The sequence below is a fragment of the Zonotrichia albicollis genome, chromosome 9 (genome assembly GCF_047830755.1).
Source record: "Zonotrichia albicollis isolate bZonAlb1 chromosome 9, bZonAlb1.hap1, whole genome shotgun sequence".
Classification (NCBI taxonomy): Eukaryota; Metazoa; Chordata; class Aves; order Passeriformes; family Passerellidae; genus Zonotrichia; species Zonotrichia albicollis.
In genome coordinates, this window is record NC_133827.1 from 33333479 (window position 1) to 33358366 (window position 24888).

General features: G+C 63.1%; 2 protein-coding genes across 3 annotated transcripts; one reads left to right on the forward strand and one right to left on the reverse strand.

Annotated features, from left to right (window-relative positions):
* Positions 1-1413: 1413 nt before the first annotated feature.
* Positions 1414-10608, reverse strand: SLC12A9 (solute carrier family 12 member 9). Its single transcript, XM_074547294.1, has 13 exons — positions 10323-10608; positions 8119-8253; positions 7809-7946; positions 7283-7582; positions 6959-7066; positions 6741-6852; positions 6488-6645; positions 6140-6222; positions 5687-5811; positions 4152-4344; positions 3815-3989; positions 2938-3084; positions 1414-2486 (listed from the first exon to the last, which is right to left on the reverse strand). Exons 1-13 carry the CDS (start codon positions 10501-10503, stop codon positions 1651-1653), a joined length of 2691 nt encoding a protein of 896 aa, XP_074403395.1. The 5' UTR covers positions 10504-10608; the 3' UTR covers positions 1414-1650.
* On the forward strand, positions 10531-24332 carry CHRND (cholinergic receptor nicotinic delta subunit). Of its 2 annotated transcripts, XM_074547295.1 has the most exons (18): positions 10531-13073; positions 13812-13973; positions 14559-14756; positions 15263-15316; positions 15630-15819; positions 15918-16026; positions 16121-16280; positions 16415-16557; positions 16688-16847; positions 16932-17120; positions 17214-17375; positions 17520-17583; positions 17766-17928; positions 18332-18485; positions 18593-18673; positions 18905-19011; positions 19122-20384; positions 21007-21195. In XM_074547295.1, the coding sequence occupies exons 1-17, from the start codon at positions 12689-12691 to the stop codon at positions 19293-19295; spliced, it is 2655 nt and encodes an 884-aa protein (XP_074403396.1). In that variant the 5' UTR covers positions 10531-12688; the 3' UTR covers positions 19296-20384; positions 21007-21195. The 2 variants fall into 2 exon arrangements, with proteins under 2 accessions (XP_074403396.1, XP_074403397.1); XM_074547296.1 differs by lacking the exons at positions 10531-13073; positions 13812-13973; positions 14559-14756; ... (11 more) ...; positions 18593-18673; positions 18905-19011 and adding exons at positions 21379-21423; positions 21514-21623; positions 21739-21894; ... (5 more) ...; positions 23820-23938; positions 24023-24332 and having other exon boundaries at positions 19303-20384; positions 21056-21201.
* Positions 24333-24888: the final 556 nt, after the last annotated feature.

Genomic DNA, 24888 nt, shown 5'->3' on the forward strand with positions numbered 1-24888 from the left:
GGTGCCACGGGCACACATGTCCATGTCCCTGCGTGGGCATCTCTGACTGGAACAGCAGCCCTGGATGTGCCCAGGCACAATGGCTCAGGTGTGACACGAAGGGTGTTGCAGAGTGCTCATGCATGGGCAATGCTGCACCCCCTGCAATGCTGTGGGGCTGCACGGTCCTGAGCCTGGGCTCCCATGCACCCCTAGCCCCAGGACCCTGCCTGCAGAGATGCTGGTCCCTGGCATGGCCAAGGTTAACTGTGCTGGAGCCCATGGGCACAGTGAGGGGAAGCTTTAATTTAATGAAGTGTGAGGCTTTTTATGGGCTTTTAATTACGTGGTGATAATTAACATTATAGGCCTCCGGGTCCCGCTGGTGCCAGGCTGCCCTGTGCCAGCTTCCGACTGTTTGTAAATAAATCCCGTGGGACGCGTGGTGCTCGCCCCAGGGCACCCAGCTCCTGCAGGAGCGAGCAAAGCCAGCCCCAGCCCCCTCCTTCCCAGCCAGGGCACAATCCACTGCAAAATGTGGGTCTCCACCATTTTTTCTCCCAGCTGCACCAAACCACCTGGGTTTTACCAGCCCTCTGCCTGACCAGAGCTGCCAGCCAGCAGTGCCAAGTTTGGTGAGAGCAGGCACAGGCAGCAGTGCCACACTTGTCACCCCTGCTGGAGCCCAGCCTGGCGGGGAGCAGCCCCCCGTGCTGGGGCTAATAGGAAGCAATTCATCAGGCAGCACTGGGCACACTGCCCACCCGCCAGGCACCCGATGGATTTATCGTGCAGCACCCAGGCAATTTCCTGCCCTCCTCTAATCAATAAGGGAGGGCAGGGGGCAAGGCCAGCTTCCCCCTGCAGGTCATGATGTGTGTGGGGAAATAAAAATGCCCCAAAAAACAGGTCAGGAGACCCAGGTGTGTGGGTAAGGACCCCACTACAAATAATTTCCCCATTTTCTGCCAGCACCAGGGGATCAGCAGCCATGGGGATGGGGGGGACTACAGATTGAAGCATCTGGATAGCCCCCATCTAACAGCACTGGGGGTACGGAGCAAGATCCAAGGTGCCATACACTGCAGCCATTAGGGCCAGCACCCGATTGCTTCCCCACCCACCCAGCCTCACAAAGGGAGCCCAGGCCTCCAGGCTCCCCTCCCCCACCCTTTCCCATTTAATTTTTCCTAATGAAAGGCAGGAGGATGGCGGGGAGCTGGGGCACCAAGGTCGAGGCTGCCTTTAATCAATCCCCGCTGCTGGCTGGGTGCCCGGAGGAGCTGGCGGAGGAGAGGACGGGGGCTGCGGCAGGGGAGGAACTACAGAGGGGGTTGCAGGGTGCAGCTAAGGGGCTCCCAGCAGATAACTGGGGCACCCAGTGCTTGCCCCCGCCAGGACCCTGCTATGCCCTACTCCAAAGAAAAGGCACCGTGAATGCACCGTGCTGCCCATCCAGCCCCAGAGCTGTGCTGGGATCCTGCCAGGGCAGCTTTAATCCTCTGCAGGAGACATCCCCAAAAATCAAACCCCCTCCCTGCACCCACCTCTCACTGTGGGGTACCTTCTTTGCCCACCAGGATGGAGACACTAGGGCCATCCTCAGGCTCAGGCAGCTAAAGGCACTGGGCAAAGGAGTGTGCAGGGTGCCGAGGGGGACCTGAGGGTCACCTAGAGCTGGGTGCTGGTGACGGCACTCACCCCGTGCACCAGCACGGTGGGGCCCAGCCCGCGGGTGAGCAGCTCCAGCTGGTGCAGGTAGAGCGGGTAGAGGCTGGTGTCGGCCGGCGGCCGCGGCAAGTACAGGAAGCGCACGGCCGGCGCGGGGCTCTGCTCCAGGACCAGTTTGTTGGCGGCACGCACGTACTCGTCTGACACTTGGGTGGTGTTGGTTGGGAAGTTCACAACCCCTTCCTCCTCTTCCTCCTCCTCCGCTGGCCCTCCTGAGGGTCCCTGGCAGGTTTGCCAGTGCAGGCGGGTGATGGCATCCCAGGGCACCAGCTGGATCTGGGCCTGGATGCGCAGGTCCTTGAGGAGCTGGCGCAGCTTCTCCTCCTTAGCATGGGGCATGGTGCCCGCCTCCACGCAGAGGAAGAGGCGCAGGCGGGCCCGGCGCCAGGCCCGTGCCATGTTGAGGACGCAGGCCATCTGCAGCAGGAACAGGCTGCAGGTGTCGGCGTAGCGGGCGCTGTCGGGCCGCAGCAGGTTGACGGGCCACACGTGGATGGTGGGCGGGGGGCTGGCGGCCCGCCGCAGCTCCCAGGCCTTGTCCAGGCTCTCCAGCTGCCGGGCCAGCAGGACATTGCGAAGCATCTTCAGGGCGTCAGCCACAATGCCCACGTACTCCCGGGCTGACAGCAGCTTGGGAGTGGTGGCTGCCCGCAGTGGGGGGAAGCCCAGGGGAACCTCCTCACGGGCGCTGGTGAAGGCGGGGTGCCGGGCCAGACCGTCCTGCGGTGCCTCGTCGTCGTAGAAACCCAGCACCAGGGTGTTGGGGCGCATCCCACCTGCCAGAGAGACCGTGCCAGCCCGGCTGAGCAGAGGCAGAGGGCTCCACCAGCCCTCCTGGCACTGCAGGTGTCAACAAGCCACAGCTTGACTTTGGCATTTCTCACCCTGCCAATTTCAGACCCCTCAGGATCAAACCTAGATAGCTCCAAGACCTGACTCCATTTTGCACTGCCCACTCAATAACTCTCCCACTTGGCTTTGGGACTGCCCACATTGGGTGCTTCCAAACCCCTTGGTATATCTCATCCAGGTATCTTCAAGCCCCTCAACACTGCCAACAGTGATGCTTCCAAACCCCAAAAAGCCTACAGTTGACCCCAGATGCTTCCAAGAGCAAACTTGGCTCTGGCATCGACCATCCAGGTGCCTACAAACTCCTTGGCACTTCTCAACCTACAGGGACAGCAGGATGGACCCTCACCCATGTCCAGACCAGGCACCACTTACCAAGGCCAGAGGTGAAGAGGAGCTGCCGGACACCGTGCCGCACTGAGGGTGCAAGGGTGAGGCTGACAAAGGCCTTGACATTCAGTTTGTCCACCAAGCTGAGCCACGAGTCCTGCTGGGGCTGCAGTGGATCTGAGGGCAGCATGTCTGGGTGGGGGACAAAACCAGCATCAGTGAGACAGATATCCCATACTGGGGCTAACCCTGGTGTCCACCCCTGCTGCAAAACCCTGTGCCCACCCCAGCACGTGTGAGATGGACAGGTGCTTATAGAGAGAGATACAAAATTGTACATAAATGTATAAGAAAACCCAGGCAGTCCCTTCCTCACTCCCCAATTTCAGGCCATTAGTCACCACAGCAACAGCAGGGAAGGGGGAACAGAGCCTGTGCATCAGCCATGTCAATGTGCCAGGGAGAGCACATGTGTGCAAATCAACACACATGAGAGTGCAAACACCCCCAAGGCACCTGGACACATAGCAGCAGGCGTGAGGTGGGGATGAACACAGGTACACACATGTGCAAGGCTGTGCTAAGTGTGTGCCCACGTGTGTGCTGGGTGTGTACAGGTGCTAACCTGGCTGGCACATGCCTCGTGCCAACACCGACACATGCAGTAGCTCCACGTGCACATGTAGGGATGGACACTCATGCACACGCATGTGTAAGTGTGTGTGCACAGGAGGCATGGGACAGACACAACTCACTGATGTCCCCAGAGCAGCCAAGCCCAACGTGCCACACATGTGCCCAAAACACTGACATTCCTCAGCCATCAACTGGTCAGCAGGGTCAACCCAAGAAGCCCAGGAGCCCTCTGGCACCACAGCAAAGTGCAGAGGCCATTAGAACAGGAGACAGTGCAGATCCTCACCCAAGTCCTGCAGCTCCACATGGCCCAGGACGTAGAGGCCGCTCTTCTTGAGGTCATTGACAAAGTCGATGAGGCGGGCGCTGCCTCGCGGGTTCTGCACCATCAGCAGCATCTGCGGGCGCCAGAACTTGACGTGGTCCTTCCGCACATCCAGCATCAGCAGGTATTTCCGCACCTGCAGGACGGAGGGAGGGAAACAGGTGAGGAAGCCTTTTTGTTTCACCAGTCCACCCCCTGGGGATGCCAGTCCTGAGGACATGCTGCCCAGGACACAGCTGAGCTGCCACAGCAACACCAGCATTCCACCCCAAGGGGACAACAAGAGGACTGCACTTACCTGATGAAAGATGAGGGCCTGGCTGATGTAGCCCCAGGTGCTGCTGGGTGAGAGGTAGTGAAGGGCGAGGAGGAGGAGGAGGAGGAAGCCCAGGCTCGCTGAGGCCGACACAGGGCTGATGAGGAACATCATGACGCAGCAGCCTGAGATGCCCAGCAGGCACGTGTGCCAGCTGAAGTACCGGAAAGTGGGCCTGCAGCAGGGAGGAGGGGACACCTGCTATCATGTGGTGCCCATGCTGCCTGTGGGGAGGGCACAGCAAGGGCAGCTGTGCCAAAGGGCTGCACCACCCACCCCCAGTGATTCCACTGTGCCAGCCCAGGGCACGCTGGGCACCTCATGCGCCTGGAGGAGAAGTTATGGGGGGGAGATAGTATCTCCCAGGGCAGTGGGCAGCCTGTTGCTGCCAGCCCTGGGCAGACAGGGCAATGATGTCCATGGGACTGGCACTGTCCTGGAACACCCAGGTAGTAATGGGCAGTGCATGGCAGCACTGCCAGCCATGGTGCCCGCTCATTCTGGTGCAGGGAGGCAGAGGCGGGGAGGCGAGAAGCTGTTATTTTCTCTAATTGCTGTTTTTCCTGAAAGGTAATTAAAATCCTTTTCCGCTGTGCTTGATGCAGACCTCAGTGAGGGGAGGGGGGAGGGACCAGATGTGGGGTGGGTGAGGGGCCTGTTGCTACCCGTCCCAGCAGGCTCCCCCCAGGCACTGATCATGCCCCATTCCATGCCAAGTCAAGGAAGCAGCTGGGCAGGGCAGATGGGGGCCAAGCCACAGCCTGGCACAGGCATCAGATCTCCTTTGGGAATGGGGCCTCTGGGGGACTCCCAGGCAGTGCCACCCAGCCCTACTTGTGCAACACCTCTGCCCACCTGGGGGACTCTCCCTGCTGTGGAGTCAGCAGCCTACACTGAGGGCACTGGGCATCACCCAGGAGGGAGATCAGGCTCCCCCAGCCATTCCCTACACCCCAGATTTGGGCAGCCCTGCAAGCCCAGCCTCACACCAAGGTACCCCACACCTTGTACCACTGGCTGGGCCTGCCTGCTACACATACTCCTTCTTCCTGGAAGATATTTTCTCCTCCTCCCACCCAGAATCCTCCTTCCTCCCTCCCCCTTCTCCGTTAGTTTAATTAGCGCTAATGGAAAGTGGGCTCCATCACTGCTTGGCAAACTGCCCGGGGGATGCCGGCCGGGCCCAGGCTATAAATTACCTCTGGAAGCCTGAGGGGAGGGGGCGGGTGGTACCCATGGTGCTGGATTTATCCATATCCACTCAGCAAAGCAGTGCCAGTGCATGAGAACCATGCCAAGCCAGTGCCATTCCTGGACCTGTCCCCTTCTCTCTCCCCAGGGATAGGGGTATCTTTGTCCCTCTAATGCCCAGGAGAGGGGAGTTCAGCATCTCTGCCCACCATCTCATCATAAATCTGAGGCACAGGGGGGGCAGGGGAAACACAGACAGAAGAATGGAGGGATGGGTGCCTGCCAAACATTTCAGCACAGGCTCTCTACCCTGTGGCAGTGGGTACCTGAAGTTGGGGGCCGAGGCCCATTCCAGTGCCAGGCAGGCCAGGTTGACAGTGGCATAAACCAGGAGGAAGAAGATTGTCACGACACTTGCGATGGTGTTGAGCTTCCCAGAAAAGAGCACAAGCTGCAGAGAGCACAAGGTGAATGCATACCCTGGGATGGCACATCAGGCATGTGCCCAAGCCACCCCTGTCCACTTGGGGTGTATCTCAGGAGTATGATGGGCAAGGGTACAGAAAGGAATCCCTTTCCCTTTTGGTGATTTATCCTAAATTTATGGGATACCTCCTGCCTCAGGGAGGGAAGGGCACAACTTCAGTAGGACACCCAGGGGGGCTGGGAGAGGAATTCCACAGGGCAGGGGGACATGCCAGGCTCCACAACACCCAGCCCAGGTGACAACCAACCTTCACCCAGTGAGGCCAGGAAAGAAGCATGGCTGACAAACTCACCTGCACCACCAGCCAGGAGAGGATCACTGCCATCACTGGGTTCCCACTGGCAGATGTCTTCTTGGCCAGTGCCAGTGCCTGGCCTGTAAGGCAGAGCAGGGAGGCTGGGCTGGGACACCCCAGTAGGCAGCCACAGGTTCAACCACCAGCCAGAAGTCCCATCCCCACCCTGAGTGCTGGGGCGGGGGCAAATTCCAGGACATGCAGGTGACCCAAATGGGCACACACCAGCCCACAAACCATCACCTCCACACCAAGAAGGGAGTTCCCTGCTGTCAGGGCTGCTCCCTAGCAGGGACAACCTGCTGAGGGGGCTCCAACGAGTGCCAGGGCATTCTGGGCACTCACCAAAGAGATCGTCCCGGGCCAGGGCATACAGGATGCGGGATGCCCCGATGAGGTTGCTCATGGCTGCAGAGAGAGTGGCAGCATAGATGCCCACAGTGACCAGCGGTGGGAAGATACTGATGTCACGCAAGAAGCCATAGTCTTTCTGCAAGAGGGTCCTGGAGAGGGACACACACACACTGGCATCTGCCTCAGCCCAGGCAAGCCTGCCCTGGCACCAGGCACACCCTGGCATGTGGAGAGGTGGCCATACCTGTTGCAGGTGGCACACATGAGGAAAGCCAGCAGGTTGTAGACGAGGTAGGTGAAGAGCACAGCAGAGATGGTGCCCCGTGGGATGGAATAGCTCGGGCGCTTCAGGTCCCCTGTGGGCAGGAGCAGGCAGCATTAGTGCCCACAGGCACAGCACACCCCTCATCTCTCCCAGTTCCTGTTTCGCATGCCACCCTGCCAGGCACCTCCTGTCCATACCTGACATGTTGGAGCCTGCCATGATGCCAGTGCAGCCGTTGAACATCACTGCAAACACGGAGCTGAAGCTCATCATCTGCCCGGTGGTGTAGTCCACATCATACTTACCTGCAAGACACACAGACAGAAGCTGTGACAGGCTGTCCAGAGTGGCACAGCCCCGCCACAGGCCCACTCCTCCATGTCCCCACACATAACCTCCAAGAGACACCACCCCACAGCACCTGCTTTGTGCCCACCAGCTGCCCCCACCCTTGAGCAAGCCCCATGTGATGTGGCAGTGCCAGTGGGCAAGGCAGGCAGGTGGGAGAAGCCTCTCCTCACCGCCCAGGTTGTCTCGCAGGGTGCTGAGGGAGAAGCCGGTGAAGGAGCCATTATCAGTCTCAGTGCCATTGCCGTCGGGCAGGCGGATGGGCACCTTCAGGGGCCGTGTGGCGAAGAAGCTGACCAGGATGGTGCCCAAGACAGCTGCAACGATGAGGAAGATGAGGAAGGTGGCCTTGGCATAGATGGAGGCACCCACGAGGCACACGAGAAGGCAGAGTGCCAGCAGCACGGTGCCGTAGAGCAGCTCAAACCAGTAGCTCTGGGGCAGGACGTGGACACCTGTGCCCGCTTCTTGCCCTGCACAGAAACAAGTCAGGATCAGCCAAGCTCAGAGGGGGCATCACAGGGGCTGAGAGCTACTAGCATTGTGTCAGGCATGATGGGCACCAACTCACTGGCCAGAGGGCTGGGTGAGCCATGCCGGCTCTGCTGGGCATGGTGCTTGGCATGCCTGGCACAGCACTAGGGCTGCTCAGGTAAGGGACACCTGCTGTCCCCTGCCACCACGCAGGGTGGTACTCACCAGGCTGGATCCCAAAGCTGTCCACAACTGCCTCCACCAGCCCCAGCACATAGAGGGCACTGCCACACACATTGGCCAGAAAAAACATGATCCCGATGCTGCCGCCAAACTCTGGGCCCAAGGCACGGCTGATCATATCTTGCTCGTGTCAAGGGAAGATGTCAGCAGCACAAACCACCATCAGATGCTCCCTCCCCTCTCTCCAAGGCCAACAGGGTCCCAGCCTCAGCATGGCACCCCAAGGCCACTGGGTAGTCACTCAGCTTTGTCCCACATGTACTGTCCCAGCAGCACCCACAGCAAAGGATACAGTAGGCTCCTCCAGCATCCAGTGCCCCGTTGGTGGCAATGGCACACACAGACAGCACCGTCATGCCAATGATGAAATATGCCACTGCGAACATGGCCAGGGCCTGGTACAGCCCAGCGTGACCCACCACGAATCCTGCCAAGGATGAGAGAGGCCAGCATGCCCATTAGCTGAGCATGGACAACCTTAAGGACAGAGTCCCTGGCACTGCCACCACACAGACCTCACCCAACTGAGGAACGTGGCCACTCCCATCCTGGTGCCCACAGCTTCCCCCAGAACCTGCCAGCCCCCTTCCATCCAGGATGAGGACGCTTCCACCTCCCACCCACAGCAACACACACCAGTGTCTCCCTCTCTCAGGGTATCTCCATTTTGCACCCGTGTCTGGTTCAGGTGTGCCCAAAAACCAACCAAAAAGGGAAGGGGCTCTGCTGCTCGGACCCCCGTGTCCTGCTGCCACCCTTGTTCCTCAGAGTGGGGAGTCAGGAGCTCCCCACAGGGATCCCATTGCTGCCCGCTTGCCTACAGCACAGCAGGAAGTAGAAGCAGTCCGGGTGTCCCTGCCAGCCACGGCACCGCTCCCAGTGGGGCGGGTGGGTGTTCCCGCAGAGGGGGCCCAGAGCCCCCCCGGCCCTGCCCGGGGTGACGGAGCGATCCCGGTGGAGCGATCCCGGCTGGCGACACTGCGGGCAGGAAGGGGCCGCCCGCGGCTGTGGGCGCTGCCCTATCTCAGCCACAGGCCAGGCCGCGGATGTGCCCGCGGGAGAGGCGAGGGGGGGTGACCGGGGCACCGGCACCGCAAGGAGCCTTCGGGGCGACACGCTGGCTTTGAGGGCACCCGCTGCGGTCCCCAGAGAGCCGGAGGGCATCCGAGTGCCACATGTAAGGGGGGTGAGGGTGTGGTGGAAATAAAGGGATGCCCCAAAAGCACCGCGGGCCTAAGCAGGAGGAGCTGCTAACCCAGGAGATGTGGGGAGCATGTGAGGGTGTGGGGGAAGCAGGGAGCTGACAGGGAGAGCCTTGGCTCCCCAGAGTGGGAAAGTTCCTTTTCCTGGCAGCTTTCCTTCCCCTCCACCCGCACGTCCCCTACAGCCCCGCGGTGCCCGGGGTAACAGCCCCGGACGGGAGCCAGGTCAGGCAGGGAGAGGCCGGTGCCCGCTGTGGGGCTGGGGGAGGCAGAGCCTGCACGAAGTACCCAGGCAGGGGAGTGAGAAAGGGGTGAACGATGACAGGGGCGATGGCCCGTGCCCCCATCCTGGGGGCCTCCCAGACAGGGGAATGGTCTCAAGGTCCCCATGGCCCGGCGGGGCCCCCCGGGCACGCCGCCAACTCCCGCCCTGGGCTTTCCGTGGGCGGAAAGCGAAAGAGGAAAAGCTTTTCCCGTTCCCGGACCAGAGCAAACACTGCCCGCCCCGCCTGCCCCGGGCCATGCTGGGGCACCCACCCCTTCAGGCCCCCCAAAAGGCTGCCAGCTGCCCCAGCCCATGCCCATCCTGCCCCCTTCGTCTCCCAGGGGTCACAGTAACAGACTCATAACCAAACTGGGGGCAGACTGGGAAACAATGTGTGCCCTTTACACACACACAGAGAGGAAGCTGAGAATTTGCTGGGGGACACCAGGGTTCTGCCCTTGGGACACTGGATGGGATGCGGGAGAGAACTGGGGTGCTGGAGCCTGCCCCTGCAGGATGCCTGGGAAGCAGCAGAATCCCAGCACTAGGGGACAGGTGGACATTAAGGCACTGGAATCCCGTTCAGGGGAAGACACAGGATTCTACTCCCGGAACATCAGGGTTTTGAACTAGGGTCCCTTACGCTGGTCCCTAAGGTCCTAATTGGGTTCCTGTAGTGCAGGTTCCTGTCCCGAGCCCCTAGGCTAGTGGGGTCAGGTGGGGAGACACAGCACAGGGACCCCAGCCCGGTCTGGAACTGAGCAGGCAGGGGAAAGGCACGGGGACCGCAAACTGTGGGCACTGGGGTACGCATTGGAGGGGAGCACTGGGACTGCAGCAGAGACGGAGGCCCAGGAGAGGGCACTGGGAGGGCACTGGCACCCAGACTGGGTGGCTCGGGGCTCCAGAGGCGGGGGCCCCGAGATTAGACGGTGGACGGGCTGGGGGTACCAGGCAGAGCTGGTGACTCTCGAGGGTCCCCGGGCCGCGGCCGGGAGCGGGGGGTGCCCCGGGGGCGGCGGCACTCACCGAGGCGCAGGAAGAGGACGACGCTGAACATGGAGAGCAACGTGGGCACCACAACGCCCAGGAATGTGGGCAGCTTGCGGGGGGCGGCGGCGGCCCGGCCGCGCTCCCGGCCCCGCTCCTCCTCGGCCGAGCCGCCACACAGGCGGTACGTGAGCAGCGCGCTCCGCTCCGAGCTCGCCATGGCCCGGCCCGGCCCGGCCCGGCGCGTCTCGGGCCCCGCCGATCCCGAAAAGCGTCCGGTCCCGGCCCCGGCCCCCACCCCGGCAGCCCCGCCTGCCGACCCGATCCCGACCCGCCGAGCCCCGCCCCACACGCGGCCCCGCCCACGACCCGCCGCTCAGGCCACGCCTCCGACCGCGCCCCTTGATAGGCCCCGCCCCGTGCTAGCCCACCATTGAGGCCCCGCCCCACCTTGCAGTCTGCCCACGCCCCTTTAGTGGCCCCGCCCACAGCCCCTGGCTCTTGTCACCCGTCCCCTGTCCCAAAATGCTCTTCCGTAGTGGTCCCCTCCACCGCCCCCCAAGCCACACCCCAACACCCCCACAGTAACTTCCTCCCCAGCCCGAGTCACTCTACACCCCCAACCCTCGGCCCTTCCGGGGTCTCCCCACTCTGGTCCCTGTCCCCCCACTCGCGTCCTCCGAACTCGCCCCACTCCTCTCGCACCCCAAAACCCGCCCCTGCGTCGCCAGGCGCCCCCTGCCCCCGACCCCCCAGTGGCCAACACCTGATACCGGCTCATGTAGCCCGGCCCTGCCGGGAGCTCCGGTACAGCTCCCGCCCATGTCCGCTCCCCCGCCCCGCGGCGCTGCCGGCCGGGCTCGGCTGCCCGCGCCAATTACCGGACAATTGGGGCCCCGGGGGCACCGTCCCCCCCTGCCCGCTGCCAGGGCTGGGATCTGCCCGGGCCCCGGGGTCCCACTGCCGCCGCCGCCCGGGGCGGCCGAGCGCCTCGCCAATTAGGTTAATGGGGTTGGCATCGGCACCGGGAGCGGGGGGCACGGTGCGGCCGGGGGCGAGCACCACTGCGGCCTCAAGTTCCCGCGTGGGCGCCGATTGCGGTCAGCAGATCGATTGGACCCCCGCGTGTCGCTGGTGGGGGGATCCGTGCGGGGACACCGGGACGGGGCGGCAGAGCGCGCCCCTGTGTGCCGCGGGGCTGTGTCCCCCACTCGGCCCCGCCGTCCCCCGTGGGGCGGAGGCACAGCGTGCCCCCTCGGCCGAGGTGGGAGCCCGCGCGGCCTGGGCTTTCATCTGCGGCGGGCCTGTCGCCGTGCCAGCCGCGGGCAGCCCGTGCCTTTGATGTGCCACTGAAGCGGCATTGTCCGCGCCCTGCTGGCACCATCGCGGCCGGGAGGACCAGGGGGAGCGCGGGCACGGAGCCGCTCCTGCCCCTAATGGGGACGAGCATCCGCAGGACTCGAAATGGGGATGGGGACACGGGCACCTGCTGCACTTACTGGGGGCAGCGAGCGGGACATGGGTACCCCTATGGAATACAGAAATTTGAGCGCGGGCACCCCCTGTTCTCCAGAGGACGTGAGGACACGGACACCCCCTACCCCTAGCAAATACAGATCTCTGGACACGGGCACCCATCTCTGCCCCCTAGCAAAGATGGGCACCCCACAAATGGACATGGGACCCAGAAAGCCCAGTTCCTTTTACAGGGACAGAGGTGGGGACATGGGTATCTGTTGCACCCCAAAGTAATGGAGATGCAGCTGCACTTTCACCAAAGGAGCTGAGGCTGGCCTCCTGGGCAACTGGGGCAAGGCAGTGGCATCCCAAAATGTGGTGCCAGTGACCAGCCGAGCGGGGGGCACTTAGCAGGCTGTCCCGCTGGGCTGGTGAGTGTAGCCTTCCCATCCCTGGGGCGAAAGCTGCCCCCAACCCGGGCCCGCTGCTGAAAAAGAGAACAAACAAAAAGGACAGCCGCTGACACGGTCCCACCTATCCCGGCCGGGGCACGTCTTTCTGCCTGCACCCTGCACAGGACCGGGCATACTGCGGCGGGGGCATCGGAGGGGTATCCCCGGGGGCAGCCGCCGCTCAGCTCGGGGGTGCAGCGCCCTTAGGCGGGGCGATCTGTTCAGCCAGGCTTGGGCTGGCACAGGGAGCGGCGACCCCCGCTCCGGACACCCCCGCCTTCCCTTCCCCCGCCTGGTGCGCTCGGCCGCTCCCGGCCCGCTGCCGCCTTTGAAACCGCCGGCGGGGCTCCCACGCCCAGCCCGGGCCCCCCGCGCCCGCAGCCGCCGGTGCGTTCCCACCCGCCCGGGGCCCGCAGCAGGGAGGGTGGCGCGGCCAGGGCTTGGCGTGAAAATGATCAAGGGCCGCGGGCAGCGCCGGAGCGCAGCGCCCGTCTGATGCTGCCCGCCCGGAGGCCTCGTCGAACAAAGGCGGCATTGAGGCCCCGGCTGCGCCCCCCCCGCGCCCCCCGCCCCGAGCTGGCATCTTGGCGCGACATTAATGAACTCGCCTGTTTGTGCTCCCCCGGCCCCTCTCTCCTCCCACCGCCCGGGGGGCACCGTATATATCCATCCCTCCTTGCCTGCCTCGGGCATTTCGGGGGTTCCCCCCGCCTGCCCCCCTTTGCCCGCCCGGGGATGGAGCAAAGAGGGAAGAGGACACAGGACGGTCTTCTCGGGATCCGGCTGGTCCCCCCCGTGCTTCTGCTGCCGCTGCTGCAGCTGGTGGGGGGGGCTCCCGTGGGCCAGAGGCTGTACCCCATGCCGGCCAGCATCCTGCAAGGTCAGTGGGGCACGGGGACGGGGGTGTCTTTGCGGGAGAGTCTGGCTGCAGATGGGGTGGCTGTAAGAGATGGGACCCTTGGGTTCCCTCTCAGGTAGGGTGGCAGCACAAGCAGAATGGCCAGGTCCTTGTCAAAACCCCCTAAAACCCGGGGCATGTCTGTGCTGCCCTGGACTGAGTGTCAAGTGCTGCCAGTGGCACTAGGGGACACGAGAGGTGCAGGGAGTGCTGTGGTTTATGCCCTGCAGCACCAGCACTGTGCCACTTCCAGGGCACAATCTGCCTGGGCATGGAAGGTGGCTCTGCATGGGTACAGGTGGTCACAGATAGGGGCACACGGGGGCATGCACACATAGGGCATGCACAGGACTGCACACACATGGGCACGTGCAGGAACATGCAGACATGGGCGCATGGACCCTGGTACAACAAGTGTGCACTCAAAAGTGTGCACAGAGGTACACGTGGGCACACCTGCCTGGGCTCACACCCTGTCTCCATGTAAAACAGGAACACAGAGACCTGGGCAAACACCCAGGCGTGCGTGTGCCAGCTCCAGCAGAGAGGCGACACTGGCGGCTGTCACTGTAGGCAGAGGGTGACAGGCCATGCCCAGCCTGACACCTGCTGTGGCAATACCAGGGCGCAGGGGCCAGGCGGGCTGGGGATACCCCGTGGCTGGGTGGGGGGCAGCAGTGGGGGCTCTGGGGGTCTGAGCCCCCTGTGTGCACCCACCAGCGCTGTCAAGCCGGGGGACGCTGGTGCTGGAGGCGGCCCTGAGGAGCGCCCTGCTGGCCCTGGAGCGGGCGCTGTCCGAGCAGCAGCGGCAGCGCGGCGCCTGCGGGCTCTGTGCCCCCTGCCTCTTCCCCCCCTGCGCCAACAGCACCGGCAGCTGCCCACGTGAGTCATGACCCCATTGCCCCCACTGCCCTGCCCTGTCCCCAGGAGACCCTACCCAAATAGGAGCCAGGATCCCCAGCCAATTGCAGACCAGGGGTCCTATCCAAACACCAGTCCATGCACAGAAGGTCCTACCAAAACCTGCATCCATGCCTGGAGACTCTACCCAAACATTTGGATGCCTACATCATCCACTAGAAATCCTATCAAAATGATACCCCAAGGTCTTACCCAAAACCATACTCATCCCCTGCAGGCTTAACTTACAGGCTTTTACCAAAACAGCACCCTGACTCCTGAAATATATCCGTAACTGCTAACGACCCTGCCCAAGCAGTTCCCATTGAATCCAGATCCTACCCAATCACCTGGAGCCCTATCCAAATCATTCCCTGATCTCTGGTGAATTTTTCAGATATTCACCCCAAAAACGTACCCCAGTACCCAGAAGACCCTACCAAAACATGCTGACTCCACAGCCTATCATGCTCCCTCCCCACCCATCCCAAAGCAGAGACGGGGGTGGCCTGGGCAGAGGAGCACAGGGAGGACACGGCAATGCCCACAGCCCTGCTGTCCTTGCAGCGCCAGCTGTGCCCCCAGCCATGCCCCCCAGCTGCCAGGCCCTGCTGGATGCCCAGGCACTGCCCGAGCTGCCCCAGCGCAACCGGGCGCTGAGCCAGGCCTGTGCCCCCTACCAGCGCCTGTGCCCCCCCGAGGGGGCCCCCCACACCTGCACCCTGCTCAGCGCCCAGCTCTGCCAACGCCGCCTCCAGGAGTGCCGTGAGTGGGCACCCGCACCCCCCGGCTCCTCCCAGACATGGGAGACCCTACAATAACAAATGGGGTATCCCCAGGGGATGCTTGGAAGGGATGTGGGTTGCTGGGGTGACAGAGGGTGTTGGGATGGAGCAGGGAGATGGTGGAGGTGGGGGTATGATAGAATGATAAGGGATCTCTGGTGGGATGGAAGGCTGGGAGATGTATCTGGGAAGAAAATTGGAAATTTGGGGGATGGAGGTATTTGGAGCGATGAGCAAATTGGGCTGGGCTGGGACACTGAGGGGCAATGAACAATCAGCGGCGGGAGAAGTGGGCAAGGAGAGATGGGGATACTGAGTCACTGGGGGTGATACAGGGCACTCCCTGGGGTGGTACAGGGATGTTTGTTCTGGCTGATGGGGGTCTGGGGGTGCGGAAGGGAACTGGAGCGGCTTTAGGACAGCAGGGCTGTGGTGGTGACATCGGGGGAGAGTGTCCCCACATGCCATGACAGCCTGTCCCTGCAGAGACGGTGGCCGCAGCCCCGAGTCCTGACGCAGCAGCGGAGGCGACAATGCCAGGTGAGCCGGGGCGGCCCCGCCGTGCCCACGCCGCTCCCCCAGCACGCCGGGGGCGCCCCCCGCCCCCGACTGCCTGCTGGGCCGGGGGGCAGAGGTTAGCGTCGGCAGCTGCCGGGCTGCGGGGTGCCCCAGGCCCTCCGCCCGCTCGCCTCCGTGAGCACGATGAGGCTTGACAGCGCGCCCGACGCGCCTCATGTCCCGCCACCCCCTCCACCTGCCGCGGCCGTCCCCGGCCACCCGACCCCACCTGGGAGACGCGGTGTCCAGCAGCTGGCCAGCAGGACGCTCCCCTCATCCCGACTCTGTCCCCCAGGGAGCTGCGGGCGGCGCGGGGTCCCGCAAGCCAACGGCACAGCCCCCCGGGGCCGGATCATGGGGGGCAGCGCCGCCCCGCGGGGCGCCTGGCCCTGGCTGGTGTCGGTGCGGCTGCACGGGGAGCTGATGTGCGGAGGGGTGCTCGTGGGGCGCTCCTGGGTCCTTACGGCGGCACACTGCTTTGGCGGGTACGGTGCGGGCACGGCAGTGTGGGGATGATGCCCTGCGGAGGCAGGCACGGGGAGGCACCATCACCCCTGTAACCGGCTGCCCCCCACCCCGCCAGGAACCGGAACGAGCTGGCCTGGACAGTGGTGGTGGGCGACCACGAGCTGGGCAAGCCGGGAGCGGGCAAGCGGGCAGTGCCCGTCCGGCGCATCCTGCCTCACCCTAAGGTCGGTGTAGGTGGGCACCACCCCCACCTCGCTGTGCATGCCCCAGGGGCCCACACCGACATCCCCACATTGACATCGACACATCTCCTTCCAGTTTAACCCCAAGACGTTCCACGGGGACCTGGCGCTGCTGGAGCTGGCAGTGCCGCTGGCGCCGTCACCCACCGTCAGCCCCGTGTGCCTTCCCAGCGGCTCCGAGGAGCCCAGCCCCGGCACGCCCTGCTACATCGCGGGCTGGGGCTCCCTCTATGAAGGTAAGAGACTCCGTGGGGTGTTCCCCTCTGTGCCCTCTCTGGTGCCCAGCCCAGCGCACCCAGGCAGGGCAGGGGGATGTGAAAGGGAGATGTCCGGACACAGAGCACCCCGTAACGGGTGCCTTGCCTGGCAGAGGGACCAGCAGCCGACGTGGTGATGGAGGCACAGGTGCCCCTGCTCAGCCAGGAGACGTGCCGAGGTGCCCTGGGCAAGGAGCTTCTCACCAGTGCCATGTTCTGTGCTGGCTATTTGTCTGGAGGCATCGACTCCTGCCAGGTAACGCCGTGCCTGAGGGACTGACACCATCTCACTTCAAAAATCCCTCACACAGTGCTGGGCACGTACACAGCCCGTCAGTATGGCTGGGGTCCCAGCCCAGCCCGGTGCACCGGCATTTCCCCCGCAGGGTGATTCAGGGGGGCCTCTGGCATGTGAGGACCCGACTTCTCACCACTTTGTCCTCTACGGCATCACCTCGTGGGGAGATGGCTGCGGCGAGCGGGGCAAACCAGGAGTCTACACGCGTGTCACCGCCTTCACGGACTGGCTGAGTCTGCAGATGGACTGTGAGTGCTCCTGGCCGCACCGCAGGGGGCTCGGAGATGCCCAGGGTGTTTTCAGCACTCATGGCAGCGCCGGTTCTCTCACAGCTGCCCCTGGCAGCCGAGAGCCGAGCTGCTTCGACCTGCTGGCCGCGGCACAGCTGCCCCCCGAGCAGCAGCGCCCGGAGCGCGCCCGCCTCTGCGCCTTCTACACCGGCTCCTGTCGGGCTCCTCAGGGCAAGGCCACCTGTGCCCGTCTGGCCGAGGAGACCTGCCATGCCAGGACGAGGCGATGTGGTGAGCTGGGGGTCGTGCCAGGGCTAGGGTGTTGGGGGGGGACCGCATTTCTGGTGTGGGGCCAGGGTCACATCTCTCCCTCTACACCCACAGAGCTGCACTCCTATGCCCAGACCTTGGTGGATCTCTTGCATCAGGCTGGGGACTTCATCAGAAACCAGTTTGACTTCTCCTTCCTCACCCGTACTCTGCCCCAGCTCCTGGGCAAGATCTACGGGCACTTCTTCCCTCCCCGTGTCCGCAGGGAAGCCCCAGGTACTGTCCCAGGCTGGACCACCCCATGCCCACTTGGGGTCCCCTCAGTCTCCCCTGTGCTGGTGGCTGGAGCACCAGCAGCCTGCCCTGGCTTCCCAACAGGGCTCCTCTATCCTTTGTCCTGTCCTTTTCTCATTCCCACAGGCCTGGCTGTGGCAGGGACCCAATCCAGCCCCACAGCAGTGGGACCCCAGAGACCCCTCAGCAGGTGAGGCATGGTGGGCCATGGGATGAGGGCTAAAGAGATGGTGGTGGGCACTGACATGGCATTTTGGGGACAGCCTGGGATCCTGTTCCTGCTGCTGTGAGGGCACTCCCCCAGGGTGCCCAGGTGGGGTGCAGAGGGTGGCACTGCCCACCCAGTCTGAGCTCCCCCCATTGTGCTTCCAGGTGGGGGGGCAGGCAGCTGCCCCCCTTTGCAGAGCTTTTTGGGGTAGTGGGACCCCAGCTGCAGGACTGGGTGGAGGCCCTGAGGACTGCGGCAGGGGGCAGCCACCTGGTGACAGCATGGGACAGGGAGCAGCTCTCCGGGGAGATGCAGCTCTTCCTGCAGGTATGTGGGGAGGGACTTCCTGCAGGCAAGGGGACCCCAGTCCTCTTGTGTCTGGGCCACCAGGGACCAAACCCCTTCAGTTCCCGTGTGCCCCCTCCTGGCATTCCTTGGGTCCATTGTTCTCTGTGCAGCTGCAGAAGTGGCATCTCTCACTTTGCCACCAGAGAATGGGCATCTCACCCTCCTTAAATAAACCAGTGCTCCGAGTCCAGCCAGTGCAGAGCCAGCCATGGCTCTGGCCCTGCAGCTTAGGGTCTGACCCAACACAGCCACAAAGCACTTGCATGTCACCAGTGCCCTGTCTGACACCAGCACACCCATGCCCTGCACTCTGCCCCCGTGCACGTGGCTGTGCCCTGTGGGTGCCCCATCACCCATCCTGTCCCACTCTTCCCTTCTTCAGGGTGAGGATGTGGTGGAGGAGATGGTAGCACAGGGACGAGCCTTCCTCACCCAGCTGCGGGCAGAGATGGAACTTGGCACCACCCTGGAAGCCATGGAGCCACAATGGGCATCTGGAGAGCTGGCAGGGACCCCTGTGCCAAGCCATGAACCCCGTGAGCCTGAAGGGACTGGGAGCAATGGGGCAGCAGGGTGTCCATCCACCCACCGGCTCTGTGCCCGGCCAGTGCCCACTGGCGTTTTACACCTCTCTCGGTGGCAGGGAGGGAGAAACGGGAACTGGTGCCCACAGAACTGCCCAGGGTGGAGGAGGAAGAGGAGGAGGAGGGAGTCATGGGCAGAGGTAAGCTCTCACAGATACTATGGGGTGCAAGTATCCATGGGAACGGTGACAAGCCCAGCCTTGCGCCCCTGTCTCAGGGCCGTCCCATTTCAGTAGGACAGTCCTTGCCATATTCCCCCCCTCTGCCCATGCTCCCCTGGTGTCCCCAGGGCAAGGGTGCTCCTCCCTGTGGTGGCCAGCAGCACGGTGCCCCCACCATTGACCCCTGATGTCCCCTCCATGTCTGTGCAGCCTGCCCTGGCCTCAACGCGTCGGCGGCGCGGGTGGGCGCAGTGCGGGACCTGTACGCTTGGGTGCTGCGTGTGCCCGAGGCACAGCTGGCCATGACCTTCCAAGAGGTGAGTGCCACACACCCTGGCAGCCAGGCAGTGCCATCCCCCCAGGCAGTGCCACTGTCCCGCTCTGCCCAGGCTCCCCTGGGCCTCATGGTGCTGTTGTCTCCCCACAGATCCTGGTGGACTTGGGCTCCAAAAACACCAAGGGACTGTACCGGGCACAGGTTCGGGCCACTGTGGGGGGCCGCCCCACGGCCTTCACTGGCCTTGTGGGGCTGGACAGTGACACACTGGCCCGTAGTATGCCTGGCCTCGTTGCTCTGGCACTTGAAGCGTTGAAAACCTAAAGGGGCAGTGTGCTGGCATGGGGAAAGGGCACTGGGGCAGGTGTCCTTTGTGTCCTTCAAACACAACTCCACTCCCAGTCTTAGGCTCTTCCACCCCTTTCTCCCCAGTTGTACCTCAGTCTCTCTTCCCACCAGCACTTCCTTACTTCCCCAGGGCAAAGGGGCCCTGGCGGGTACCTGAAGCATCTCAGCCAGGAATCACAGTCCTCCTCTCCCCTGGAACCCCCACCTTGGCAAGCCCACCCTCACCCATCTTCCCCAGAGGCATCTGAGCTGTTATTTATTTGTACAGAGAAGTTTTATTTTTCAATAAAGAAGGGCTCTATTTTTCAGTAGCTGGTGAATGTGAAGCAAGTGCTGTGCCAGACAGTGCTGGTGAACTGGGTGACAGTGGAGGCACTTTTCAGGGGGGCTATGATATCCCATAGCATCCCCCTCCCTATCCCTCTTGTACCGTGAAGTGATGCCTCCAGCCTTGGTTCCTGTTGTGCCCACCCTGGCAGAGACTCCCCAGCCCCTTCCCCAGGGGTCAGACACCCTCCTGTCCCTGCAGCACCCACAGCACAGCACTGATGCTCATCCTGGTGACACCCTCCAGGACCCACATGAAACCACCCAATGCAGGGGCCGAGTGCGCCCGGGGTCAGTGGTCAGTGGTGGGTGCCAGCCCTGTGCTTGGGCATCAGTGTGGATCATGCTGTGGGGACCCTGCCACTCCGAGCAGCATCACTGGGACTGCTGAGCAGCCGGGCAGGGATGGCTGTCCCCTGTGCCCAGCAGTGCCTGTGCTGCGGTGCCCAGGCTCAGGGTGACACCGTGGGGCCAGCAGGGGCAGCTGTGCCTGCCCATCTCCCCTTCCCTGCACGTGGGGAGCCGGAAGAGAGGCGCTGGAGCAGCTCTCTGGTGCCGGCACCCTTCCCCCTCAGCACCTGGCACCATCCATCTCCCAGCCCTCCGGCAGCCGGACATCCGCTCAGCCGGGCCAGGCAGGGGAGCAGCCAGGGCCTGGCACGGCGTGAGGGCACCGCGGGCACGGCATGGGGAGCCTGCTGCAGCAGCTGGCCCTGCTCGGGGCACTGATGCTGTCGGGTGAGCAGGGGCTGGGTCGTGGGGTGCCCTGCTGCTCTGCTGCATGGAGTGCCCAGGGGGTTATGGGCCCCCTCGATGGGGTTGGTGGGCGATGATGGTGGCAGGGCCCAAACTGGGCACCAGGGTCCCCAGGGCTGCATTTTGGGTATTACCTGGCAGAGTCTGCTCACGGCGTGTCCTTTGTGCTTCTTTCCTGGCTGTGCCTCCCAGAGCCATGTCCCTACCCCAGATATGTGCTCTCAGTGCACTGTGTCATTGTGTCCATGTGTCCCTGTGTCTGTCTGTGCCGAATCTATCACCTCGTGTCCCTGCACACTCTGGGTCTGTGTCCATGAGTCCACGTGTGCTCTGGGTGTACAGCTCTGATGGGCACAGTTCCACCATGTCTGTATCCAAATGTCTTGTGTCTGTGTCCCTCTCTGTGTTGGGTTTGTGTCTGTGTGTCCCTCTGTGTCTGTGCCCACGTCCTTGTCCCGTGTGACCATGTGTGACCATGTGCTCCCACGTCTGTCATTCCTGCACGTCCATGTCTGTTCTCCCATGCAGCACAGGCATGCAGTGTCCTGGCCTTTTCCTCTCCCCTCTATTCTTACACCACCTTGCCCTTGCTGAGCATCCCTAGGGCCCAGTAACCCCTGAGCCCCCTGGTTTGCCTGACCCCACACCCCCAGGTGGGCTCTGTGTGAACCACGAGGAGCGGCTCATCCACCACCTGTTTGAGGAGAGGGGCTATGACAAGGAGCTGCGCCCCGTGGTCTCCACTGACGAGGTTGTGGACGTCTACCTGGCCCTCACCCTCTCCAACCTAATCTCACTGGTGAGCCCCGGTAGGCAGGGCCCACTGTGGGGTGTTCCCCAGCTGTGCCTCACCCCTAGGGCTGGTTGCGTGGGGGGGAACCCTGAGGCTGCTGTCCCAGCCCGGGCTGGTGAGGGTTGGGGGTCCTGGGCTGGGGGGACACCCTGGCATCTCACTGCCCCATGTTGCTGTTTGCAGAAAGAGGTGGACGAGACGCTCACCACCAACGTATGGCTCGAGCACGTGAGTAGGGACAGGTGCCACAGCATCAGTTGTGCCACCATGGGGTGGCCCAGCATGGTGAGGGGGTGACCTGAGGATCTTCCCCTCCAGGGCTGGACCGATTACCGCCTGCAGTGGAACAAGTCTGAGTTTGGGGGCGTTGAGGTGCTCCGCCTGCCGCCAGACATGCTGTGGCTGCCGGAGATAGTCCTGGAGAACAAGTGAGCTGTGCCTTAATTTCCCCTCCCAATCCTTCTGAACTGTTCCCAGTGCATATCCAGGACTCCCCGGGCCCCTTCCCAGCCGTGCCATAACCTTGTGTCCCTGCTGGCACAGCAATGATGGGCTCTTCGAGGTCGCCTACTACTGCAACCTCCTCATCTACGACACGGGCTACGTCTACTGGCTGCCCCCTGCCATCTTCCGCAGCACCTGCCTCATCAACGTGGACTTCTTCCCCTTCGACTGGCAGAACTGCTCCCTCAGATTCAGGTGCTGCTGGCTGGGTCAGGGCAGCAGTGTGGCTGTGTCATGCTGCTGCCAGCGTCTCCCCTTGCTGTTGAGGGGCAGCAAGGTGGGGGTCTGTAGGTGACTTGGTGGCCTAAGTCCACCATGCTGGAGGTCAGGGTGGGTTGGGTGGTGGGTACCCAGCATTCCCTCACTGTCTGACCCCCTGGCTGTGGTCCAGGTCGCTGGCATACAGTGCCCTGGAGATCAATATACACTTGAAGACGGACAGTGACCCGGACACAGGGAGGTCTTACCCAGTGGAGTGGATCATCATCGACCCCGAAGGCTTCACAGGTAATGCTGGTGCTCTCTGCCATGTCCTGTGGCAGTGGGACGCCTGTAAATGTCAGGGGCAGGGGGGGCATTCTGGAGTGGGGGCACACTGCCATGGAGAAACTTCACTACCTGGGGCTTTGGCATCCTGGCACTCTTTCCACCTTGGAATGCTATCCACACCCTGAGGGGGGAGATGGTGCTAGGGGACCTGGTGAGGACAGCCATGGCCAGTGTCCCCCATGCTGTGTGCTGTCCCCTGTGCCCTGGCAGAGAATGGGGAATGGGAAATCATCCACCGCCCAGCCCGCAAGAATGTCTACCCTGACATCCCCCTGGACACCAGTGAGCACCAGGACATCACTTTCTACCTCATCATCAAACGCAAGCCGCTCTTCTACGTCATCAACATCGTCATACCCTGCATCCTCATCGCCTTCATGGTCATCCTCGTCTTCTACCTGCCCGCTGACAGTGAGTGAGCCCTGTGGCACGTGTGCCAGTAATGGGAGTCACATCCATGGGCACCTCTGTGCCCCACACGTGCACCAGGCAACACCCCAATGCCCAACATGAGAATATCCTAGAACTGGAATATCCCCAGTAGAACACCATCACCCCAGCCAGGCATCCTGGCAGAGATGCACTTGGGCACAGGATATCCCATATGGGACCCATAACAGAAAACTCCTTATGGGGCACTGTGTCATGGGACACTGGAAGGGCAGCCCTGGCACTGGGGACTCGGCCAGAGGTACCTGGGGCAAGGTTTGCCCTGAGCTTACCTGTTCTCCAGGTGGTGAGAAGATGACCCTGGTAATCTCAGTGCTCCTCGCCCAGTCTGTCTTCCTCCTGCTGATCTCCCAGCGCCTGCCTGCCACTTCCCACGCCATCCCCCTCATCGGCAAGTGAGTCCTGGGCACCACTGAGTGCAGCGGGGACATTGTGGAGTCCCTTGGTGCCAGCTCTGCCTGTGCCCAGACCCTGCAGCAATACCGCTCCAAGACCATGCTCCCTATCAGGTACCTGCTTTTTATCATGCTTCTGGTGACAGCCGTGGTGATCATCTCCGTCGTGGTCCTCAACTTCCACTTCCGCACCCCCAGCACGCACATCATGTCTGACTGGGTCAGAGAGGTGAGCGGGATGTGGGCTGGGGTGGGCGCAATGTGGGGTGCAAGGGTCACACTGTACCCCACAGAGGGCACGGGACAGCAGAGCCCTGGCATTGCACTCCAGATGGAGTTTGTGGGCACAAAGTGGGGACAAGGCAGCAACACACTGGGGAGGCGGCCAAGGGACATGACACTCCCTCCTGTGTCCCAGGTCTTCCTGGAGAGCCTGCCCCGGCTGCTGGGCATGGCACAGCCGAGTGAGAGCCCGCGGAGCGCCCCCTGCATCCGGCGCTGCAGCTCGGCCGGCTACATCGCCAAGGCAGAGGAATACTTCAGCGTCAAGTCCCGCAGCGAGCTCATGTTCGAGAAGCAGTCGGAGCGGCACGGGCTCACCAGCCGCATCACCCCGGCCCGTGAGCCACGGCCCCTCGGCGGGGACAGGGGAAGGGTGGCAGGGCTGGGTCTCGGAGGTTGGCAGCCCTTTGGGGCCCATCCCACCGCCCCTTCTCTCATCCCCAGGCTTGGTGCCGCTGGGCGTGGACTCAGGCGAGGACCAGCCCTACGAGCACCTCAAACCCGTCATCGACAATGCCAACTACATTGTCAAGCACATGAGGGATGAAAACAGCTACAATGAGGTGGGGACGTGGGCACTGGGAGGGCAGGGGAGCTCCCTGTGCCCCCTGTGCCCCTGCACTGCCGGCTCCTGGCTCTCTCCACAGGAGATCGACAACTGGAACTGCGTGGCCCGGACCCTGGACCGCCTGTGCTTCTTCCTCATCACTCCCACGCTGGTGGTGGGCACCCTCTGGATCTTCCTCATGGGCATCTACAACCACCCACCACCACTGCCCTTTGCTGGAGACCCCTACGACTACCGGGAGGAGAACAAGCGCTTCATCTAGGGGGCCGTGGGGATCCCATGTGCCAGCCTCTCCCCCACCTGCCTTGGTTTGGGAAAATAAAGCTTCTTGCCATGGGGCACTGAACTGGTGGCTGCCCTCAGTGCGCCCCAATGGGCACGATGCCCAACCTGACCACTGTGTGTGTCCTGGGAGGGTGATGCCCACCCAGGGAATGGGGCTGGGGAGGTGGAAAGAATGCCAGGATGCCAAAGTTATTGGATGTCCTGAATGTGGTGGACCCCAGCTGTGTCCAGAAGGGGTATGGTGGTACTGGCCCTGCTACCCCGGTGGGCTGGGCCCTTGGGGCAGGATGGGCTGGGGAAGGAGTGGGGCCCCCCAGCATGGCACCATCCCCTGCAGACCCACTGCAGCTGGCAGAGATGCCATCAGTGCCCACATTTCTACCCTGCCCCCATGATCCCCCATCTGGCCCCACAGTGTCCCCCCAGCACAGCCCATCCCGCAGTGCAAGGCAGGGCCCCAGACAGGTGTCTCCTTCCCCAGCTCAGCAGTGGCATTCCAGGGCTCTGGTTTCAGGGGACACCTCTGACGTCCCCCCAACAGCAGTGGCCCAGGACAGCTGTCACATCCTCTCCACTGAGCCAGGAATCTCACCACACCCCCACACCCCCATCCCCCTCTCCCTGTGACCGTCCTACACAAAGGGGCTGGAAGGAATTGAA

What these genes read in the sequence shown, in the direction of transcription:
- SLC12A9 (XM_074547294.1), bottom strand. Translation starts at nt 10,503, where the DNA reads ATGGCGAGCTCGGAGCGGAGCGCGCTGCTCACGTACCGCCTGTGTGGC. An exon ending in GGCAGGCTCCAACATGTCAG is followed by an intron (nt 6,853 to 6,958) that starts GTATGGACAGGA and finishes TCCTGCCCACAG; the next exon opens with GGGACCTGAAGCGCCCGAGC. An exon ending in TGTGGAGCTGCAGGACTTGG is followed by an intron (nt 3,085 to 3,814) that starts GTGAGGATCTGC and finishes TCCCCCACCCAG; the next exon opens with ACATGCTGCCCTCAGATCCA.
- CHRND (XM_074547295.1), top strand. Translation starts at nt 12,689, where the DNA reads ATGCTGCCCGCCCGGAGGCCTCGTCGAACAAAGGCGGCATTGAGGCCC. An exon ending in GCATCCTGCCTCACCCTAAG is followed by an intron (nt 16,027 to 16,120) that starts GTCGGTGTAGGT and finishes ATCTCCTTCCAG; the next exon opens with TTTAACCCCAAGACGTTCCA. An exon ending in GCTGAGTCTGCAGATGGACT is followed by an intron (nt 16,848 to 16,931) that starts GTGAGTGCTCCT and finishes GTTCTCTCACAG; the next exon opens with CTGCCCCTGGCAGCCGAGAG.